This window comes from Diadema antillarum, unplaced genomic scaffold (genome assembly GCF_040938485.1).
Source record: "Diadema antillarum isolate AM-2024a unplaced genomic scaffold, OU_Dant_1.0 seq00001917_RagTag, whole genome shotgun sequence".
Classification (NCBI taxonomy): Eukaryota; Metazoa; Echinodermata; class Echinoidea; order Diadematoida; family Diadematidae; genus Diadema; species Diadema antillarum.
The window spans coordinates 23260-32500 of NW_027272580.1; the positions used below are offsets into that span (position 1 = coordinate 23260).

General features: G+C 37.5%; 1 protein-coding gene across 1 annotated transcript in view; it reads left to right on the forward strand.

Annotated features, from left to right (window-relative positions):
* The first annotated feature begins 1173 nt into the window (after positions 1–1173).
* LOC139713161 (uncharacterized) overlaps positions 1174–9241 on the forward strand; it is a 21170-nt gene continuing 13102 nt past the window's right edge. Inside the window, exons 1-2 of the mRNA XM_071624910.1 lie at positions 1174–1187; positions 3483–3679. Of these exons, the coding sequence (XP_071481011.1) occupies positions 1174–1187; positions 3483–3679 (211 nt within the window). The remainder of the gene's footprint in view (positions 1188–3482; positions 3680–9241) is intronic.

The window sequence follows — 9241 nt, forward strand, 5'->3', positions numbered from 1 at the left end:
TAATAACAATAATCTATCTAATAAAGTTTGATGGGCACTACCCCATGCTAAAAGATTCCATAATTTAAATAAGGTAATATTAATGAAAAATACAACGTCAGCAAAGAAGACAATGGGATATGAGATTTAAGTCTATTAATAATACCAATATTACCCGAAATTATTTTACTAATATTAATAATATGAGGCTTCCACGAAAGTTTATCGTCCACTGTAATACCGAGAAACTTTGTATGTGATACTCATTCTTCTATCTATCTATCTATCTATCTATCTATCTATCTATCTATCTATCTATCTATCTGTACCTTTCTATCTTTCTATCTAACTATCGATCTATTTTCTATGGTATCTATCTACCTACCTATCTATCTATCTATCTATCTATCTATCTATCTATCTATCTATCTATCTACCCATCTATCTATCTTTATTTCTTTCTCCTTGTTTCGTCCATGCATGTTCGGTCACACGACAGCTGCTATAGCATCCAGGGGCGCCACCAGTGGAGCGAAAAGAGATCATCTGTTCCGCCAATGGCATGCGGAATTCCCTATTTTGTATACCACATATACGGCGCACTTAACTCCTATGAAGAGGATAGTCAAGCAGTCTCGTGCGGTGACTGGTATCTGTCTGCATCCATCCTTGCCTTGTGTGCATAGACGAGTGTGTGTCCACTTTATAGACATGTACTTATTTCTGTAAATAACTCTTTGCCTCTAGTCGAAATGTAGGCTACTCCGATCCTGGATTCGTCGGCGATTTTTTTCAAAATAAGTCTTACAGAACAACCCCAATTTTTTTGTTTACCGTCGCAAGCTCCTTTATCACCCCATATTTCTGTGGATGACGTTTGACGGTTTCATTCACAAGAAGGCATCTATCACATACGCGGAACCCACTGCTTTGCCACTTTATAAGCGATAAAGTGGGTATACAACACATTAAGTACCTCGTGTCCTTCCAAACAGTACAGGTCAAGGTTATTAGAGTATCACCGACAGTAATCGATTTTAGTGTGCCCAGGAGAACAAAAAAATCTCTTTTCGTGTTTCAAAGAAGCAACATTTTGTCGTCCAGTGGAACCATACAAGAAGGCCAGGACACTCATTGCTCTGACTACCAGGAGAAAGTCTTCATTTTCACCCCCCCCCCCCTGAGACAACAGATATGACTTCAGAGAAGTAAGTTTATTATTTTCATCGATTTTCTCAGGGAACGAAGTACACTTATTACTTCTTTATTGGTACATCAAATTGGTAATGAATGTATTATATACATGAGAAGAACAATCCGATTCTATCATGATATTGAATTCTTACTTTGACTTCAAAGTTGATCATAATTGTCAGGCTCAAATATTCACCCGCACTCCTCCAGTTAGGTAAATACATGCATTTTCTGTAGAGGAATTCAAAAGAAATTTCAAAGGGAAATAAAGTTCAATAATGTTTGAAATAGACTGAATGAACCTTAGTTTAGTTTGACTCTCACCCAAATGAAAGCTCCTTAGTATAACAAAATATTCCAACAGATGGTGGCTTATGACGCACATTTTGAAAGCTCTAAAACGAGATTGCCCTTGGAAAATTAAAGCCAGATAGCTGAGAGAGAAAGATAGAAAGAGAGGATGAATATATAAAGAAGAAGAGAGTATCTAGAGAGGGGTGAGACGGAAAGAGAGAAACATAATAGAAAAAGGCTGGCCTGAAGCATCTTTCCGCTCTACCTGTGAGGTTCGAAGTTAATCCTAATGACTCATACTCTGTCTCTCCAAGCGAGAGAAGAAACGCATAAAATGAATAATAATGAGGAGAAACTAAAACAAGTAAATTTTGAGATAGCATTATCACAACGAACAAACATATTCGTTGTAACATTCATTGCCACAAAAGAAACAAACGGAGAATAAGAATGAAATGGAAGAAGAAATAACAATGTATATGAATTATGTCAGTTCGCCTACATTGAACGCGATGAAGAACGGTAATGAGGAAAACATCCTTGACAATATAAAGGCCAAATATAGAGCATTATAACGTATAGAGTGGAGATTTAGGGCGTGTCCACTTCATGATTCTGGCGGAATATGAGCAATCGATTTCCCTCGTCTATTGACATTTGACTGATACGTTCTTAAGGCATAACGTGTGTGTAATTGTGCATTAGTATGTACGTTTGTATATGTGGTAGTTTATGTGTATGTTTATCTGCATGTGTTTGCTTGTGGGACGCATTTCCTCATCAGAGGAGCCGACGAGCCTGACCGTTCTTAAACAATAAGTAATTACAATAATTATCATAATCACTTCGGTAGAATGAAAACTTTTAATGCAAGCGTCCGTGTAATGTTATCATGTTTACCAACAGAGATATGAAGAGATGCATTTCATTCATTAGAAATAAAGATATGGGGAAACTAACCAATATGTAATAGTATTATAGTGAACTAATTGATGTTGAAGAACAGAAATGAAATAAAATATGTATGTAATATGATAGAAAATCAACAAAGAAAAGGCATTCGATCGCTGGAACTGCATTTTCTTTGCTCATCTTTATTCATAGTTGTTGTTGTTTTTAAAGGAAAGAAGAGAAAGAGAAATGTTCTATCCACACGGAGTGCATGTGACGAAGAGAGGCAAGCGATGAGGTATTTCTTTTCTAGTAAAAGAGATGATACACCATAAGAATTATATGATATATACATCAGGCGTATCTAGGTGTGGTTTTCTATAGCTTTACTATAGCCCATGCATAAGTCAGGATCTATGACTTAAGAAATCATTTTTTCATTGCAATTGATTGACGAATTCTCCTTCATCAACGTAAATACACATCGACATACTCAAGTGTGACTCGTCGAGCCCACTATTTCCTGATTGGTATACAGATTATAGACAGGCCAGGGGTCGTAATACATGTATCTACAATCCATAACAGACTACGGAGCTTGCGCCTATTAACCAGTGATGGTCTGATCTCTTATCGCAACGGGATACTACTCGACATGCATATTTTATTCAAATAAAATGATTATTTCACAATTCTTGCATCCGGTTGTTCAACTCGACGTGGCAACTATTAATTTGAATTATTTTCAAATACTTCAAAATAACTTTTAAATAAAATGTAACAAAGATGACATCACAGTCCACTTTATAGTCGGTATAGGTCACAAAGAATAGTCATAAAGAATATACAATCGTAAATCATTGGTGTTTTGACATTTTTTACGACATTGGCCAGACACACGTGAACTATAGAGAGACCATCTTTTCTTTCAAGCTACTGATAACAACACACCTTTCAGCTATAATGTATGTTTGTATAGACAATGAAATTGCTCTTTTTCGGAACGATAAGTATAAGAACAGAGTAAAAACGTACGTGAATGTCTTGAATTTTAAGATTTAATGTTCTGGTTTTTTTTCATCGCAAGTTTCTCTCGATGTCTGTACTCAATTTTATGTTGTAAGGCCAGACAAGGACGACTACGAACTAGCTGAGAAGGGCGAAGATGGGAGTAAGAAGGCCGAGGACGCGGCGGGTAAGAAGGAGGAGGGGACCGAAGGTGTGGGTTTCGCTGGAGATTCTCGGCGATTGAAAATCGGTATAGCATTGTTGGTGGGTTTGATCCTGACTATAGTCCTCATCATTGTCCTCGTTATAGTGGGTGAGTACGCCGAAACTAATCATTAATCTTTTATCCCTCCTCGAAAATAACTAAGTTTATTTATATGCAATATTTGTACTGATACACTGCAATGAAAATATACTAGTAATATGTCTTTTCTGAATCACCCTGTCGCAATGTTGGATCTCGCTGACCCGAGTCTTGCTTGATATAGTGCGTTTATCCCGTTTTTTCCCCCATAATGTCCATCTTAAAACCAGACGTGCAGTATTATTATCATTATTAGTATTATTATTAGTATTATTAGTATTATTAGTATTAGTATTATCGTCATCATTATCATCATCGTCATTGTAATGGCAATAACAGTTATAATGATAATGATAATAGAAACTTTAATATCGATGATAAATCCTTGGTAGGTCTATTAACTACTAGTATTGGCCAACGACCGAAGAAGTGCCTCTTGGTATGGTAGTGTAGAAACCAATCCTAAGGATTTGCAAAAGCCTTGGACACCAGTGACAGCTGCCATTGAGGATCGCAACGGATTCAGAGATATCAAGAACGCAATACAACATCGGATGCTGAGAGTACTCTTTTTATTCTTCAGTCCGAAGTTTTGGGTTGTTGCCGTGTTGTTGTTCTTTTCTTTGATGAAGGGGGAGGGGTTGTAATACAAGCGACAACATCATCTGATCATGAGGTCGATAAACTACAAATCCAGGGAGTCTTTTACTGCCATCCTGTTCGAGTTTAAAACTGCAAACATCATCCGACGACACTCTTTTTTTTTCAGGTAACCCTAAAAAATATTTTATGTTATTCGGTTAACCCGACCTGGATTTTTAACATCTTGTGTAGAACGTGCGTGACACCTATCGAGGGTAGGCTTGCTTATGACATTTTGCCGAAAGGAATCTCGTCCTAAAATCTACATGCTATATCCACAGAAGTAAGTAAGTCATTACCCTGTGAAGGCATTGGACCAGGTTATAATTCTGAGCGCTTATACTTTGCCTTCAGCGAGAGTACGCATACATGGGAATATTTTCTTTTCTATAATAGGGTACACACCATGGCTCTTTTTGGATAACGTCTGTAACTGACTATGAATTTTTATTTTTGGCTTTCCACTGCAATCAGCAATGTTTCTGTTTTAACACCTATACATCGCAATGACAGAATTTTTTCTTTCTTTTCCTATTTTTTTCTATCAAAACATTGAACATTTTTGTTTGCATACTCATATAGTTAATCCAAGATCGGATATAAGCCGAAGGCAAACGTCAGTCAAGCTTCAGGGTTTCCATCAATGAATGTGAAGTTTCTGCAAAACGACTCAATCACATTCATGAAGAGACATACCGAAGCGACTCAGAATATAACTATAACTCAGAGGGTCATTACCATACGACCGTCAGTTTGTGAGAAATACAATGACTTCACGGATGAAGATAAAACAAAGAAAACGACTGCAGAAGACATCGCTTTTCAATCTGGAGGCCGAACGAGGGACACCTGGACTAGTTCTTGAGCCCATGATCTTTGGTGCGGAAACGCAAGGAGCGGGAAGTGTCATTCCTATGATCAAGGCCAGACGGTGCTGAGCTTGGAATGACCGTCACGGTGTCACGACCAAAGTCGCTTTTGTTGGTCTTGTTTGTTTGCTGATTCTTTGTCTGTTTGGTTTGGTTTCGTTGTGTATTTTTTTTTTTCACTCCGAGGTCCGAAGTGGACTTTCGTGAAACAGCTGCCTCCTACAGAAAGGAGGAAAAGTAGTGACATATGTTTCCCCTGCGATGGCTAATGCGTTTACCAGTGCTGGGAGATATGGCGGTACTCTCCCTCTTTGGAGTACATCCACGTTGGAAATTAAAGTGAAATATCCTTTTGATTCGAGCTATTGATGCCAGTGAATCATTCGAACAAAACCTTTAAGAATTACGATGCAGCGTCATCTCGACTGAAACGTTTTTTTTTTTAAAGACGTCAATAATTAGTGTAATAGTTCATCAGGTTTACTTTCCTTTGTCGCCATCAATATAATTATTGGTGTTCACATCGCAAATAATTATAACTTTGAGTGTATCTACAATGTGCTAAACCGGCATTAGTGGGAGGGACATCGATAGTAGAATTTATTCAGTCATCATTGTCATGATCGTCGGCATCATCATCATCATCATCATCATCATCATCACAGTTTCGGATATTTCAATCGTTACTAATCTTTGCTTTTGATCCATGGCGTGTCTCTTTTGAGAGACGGTAGGCAGAAATGAACCATGGCAACTTACTATAATTTTGTTGTTCGTGTTGTATGGGCGAAGCACAATCGGAAGCTAAAAAGGATGTACTTTGACTTCCATGACCCAAATACAAAACTCATCCACCCCATCCCCAGGGCAAAGATCTAACACACACATGTCTGGAACAATCGCATCACCATTGCAGAATTGGTTTGAATATGTATACAATATTATGCAAAGTATTGTATGGAGGATGACTCATTCCAGAAAGCAATAACAAAAAACCCAAGCAAAAATGGAACTATAGCGTGAGTAAGGGGATTACCCCACGCTGTAACTCCACTTTGTGTTAAACCTGACTGTAAAGAATAATGCCGTTCCGTATTAAAATCGGAAATATTATAGATGTTATTTGGTTTGGTTGTTTGGTTTGGTTTGGTTTATTTCTGCATTCAAATTAATACAAATTCAACGCAAATTTCAAAGATACCAATAATGACAAACGCGATGATTTATATCATAACATAATATTACGCGAGACAATTTAAAAAAAACCCGATGGAATAAGGAATTAAGTTGAAAAATCGTTGATATCGCTTGTAACCGCATTTTTAAAATATTTTGTGTTGATGATGTCATCAATTCTCCAAGTTGTTTGTACATAACTATTTATCTCATCCTCTTTGTCGATATATAATCAAATATAACCTCCTCTTTCTCTCCGTGTCCTCAGAGCTAGACTTTTATGCCTCCGCCACGAAGTGGTGCCGGAGGCATTATGTTTTCGGGTTGTCCGTCAGTCCGTCCGTCCGTCCGTCCGTAATGAATTTTGTGGACAGGGTAACTATCAAAACCTTTTGAGGTATCCTAATGAAACTTGGCATGTATGTGTATCAGGGGGTGAAGTTGTGCCTATCAACTTTTGGGTGCACATGCTCAAGGTCAAAGGTCAAAAGGTCAAGGTCAAATGCTTAAAATTTAACTATTTCCCCCATATCTATGCAATACCTGAAGATATTTTCTTGAAACTTAGTGTATACATGTATTACCCAATTAAGATTCTCTGGGGAAAGTTTGGGGTCATGAGGTCAAAAGGTCAAAGGTCAAAAGGTCAAGTAAAATGTTAAAATCTCACTTTTTTCTCTGTATCTTGGAAATTGTTCAAGGTATCTTTATGGAACAAAGTATATATGCATGTACTGACTGGCAGTGGTTATCTAGGGAATTTGGGGTTCATGTGGTCAAAGGTCAGGGGTCAAAGGTCAAGGGTAATACTTCAAAATTTTACTATTTTCCTTGTATTTATGCAATGCCAGCAGGATTATTTTTTTTAAAACTTGATGTATGCATGTATAACCCACTAGAGATTGTCTGGGATTTTTTTTTTTTTTTGCCAAGAAGGTCAAAGGTCAAAAGGTCAAAGATCAAGTGAAAGTGCTGAACTTACTTCTTTCTCCATATCTCGGAAGTGGCTCAAGTTATCTTTAAACTTAGTACATATTTATGTATGTTCTGCCTGACATTGATTCTCTTATGAATCAAAGGCCAGATGAAAATGATAACAACTTACTGTTCAATACAGAAATTGCACTTTTTCTCCATACCTTGACAATTACTCAAGTGCGTAAACTTATGAAAGGGTCAAAGTCGAAGTTAAAGTTCTTAAATCCCAAATACATGCTCTCCTATTCATCCAATTAAACATAGGTCAAAGAAGGTGAACATTCGATACATTTGTGACAAACATGTCATTTTAATATTTTGCCAATTTTGTGAAAATGTAATCACACATTGTCCACATGTACTATAGACCTATTAGGAGAATCATGCATTATGGCGGAGGCATACCAGTCGCCATAGCGACATTTCTAGTTACAACTTTAAAATCTGTTGTAAGTCTTCTTCTGTCAAAAAAAAAAATACAACTATCAACTTAACGCAAGCTCGAGGGATACTTTAGGCCATGACATTATCACACCATCTGACATTCCATTTTGTTTATTGTATATGTTTATGTTTTCTGGTACCAAAGAAAGTGATGGTCTATACATTTTTTTTCAAAAAATGAAAGGAAAAAATGAATTGAATATGTATCATTGTGACTGATATCGGCATTTTCTTAGAAATACAACTTGTGATACTTATTTGAAGTTTAATATCTTTTAAAAAGAAGAAATTCCACCATTCAGTTGATGAAAATCACTGGAGGGCCCTAGATCCTTTCCTACCTCATACGACGACTTTAATATATGGTGAAAAATCCCTTCAATGCATTCCTTTGCAGGCTTATTGTAGAGAAACTGTCAAAGATGTCATTTATAAAGGTTCTCGAAGTTTTTTTATGCCATATTTTGATTTGATACTCTTCCTTAATGATTTACATGCAACTAACACAATAAGAAGATTGTAATTTGTCACTCGTTTTTTAAAGTAGAGGCAGTTGGATTTGAGTGTAACTTTGCTTTCTCCCTTCGAATCGATTCATGAAGCATTGGTTAAAAAAAAAGGATATGCACACAACAGACGAATTATGCTTCTATGCCAGAGAGAATGATGAGAGTTGCTGCTGAAACCAACGATCCGTGGTCATTCAGATAAATATAATATGCTCTCCTGTTAATTTCGTTCTCGTGGCAATACAGTCCCTCGTCCCTCTGATATATCTCTCACCCTTGAAGCCAACGCCACGCCACCATGATCATGCGCAGTTAATGAGGCACATATTTTATGCATCGCTGCAGCCGTCACACCCATTGACTTCAGCCAGCAAGACGGGCGACAGCTTCTACGAGGGCAAGCCGCCGTCATATTACATGTCGAGACTTATATGACATGTGTGAGGAGAAGAGCAAAAATTAAATCGAACCGATAGTGGCTAACAATCGGAAGTGTAATCGCAGTAAGGAAATGAACACCGTCTTATATACGCTGACTTTGACTAATTTACGTATTCTTCTGTGCCCCGACAGGAAGAAAATTACACTGTTTGAACTCGAGTCAAGGTTGGGAGATCCACAACAAAGAACTAGTTTTACTCTAGCAGATGCCAACATCCTGACAGTGAAGAGGAAATTAAGTTGAGATCACTGTTATAAAGCATGAAGGGTTAGAGGATGAAAACGAGGGAGATGGCGGGGGGGGGGGCAGAGATGAGAGGGGGAGGGGTAGATGGCAGAGGAGAGGAAAGGAAAGGATGAAGGAAGAAATGATGTGCGTCCTTTAAACCCACTCTTATCAAAATCATGTCTTGATCTCTCTCTCTTTTCTCTCTGTCTGTCTTTCTTTAAATCTATCTATCTATCTGTCTGTCTACCTATCTATCTGTCTGTCTATCTATCTATCTATCTAC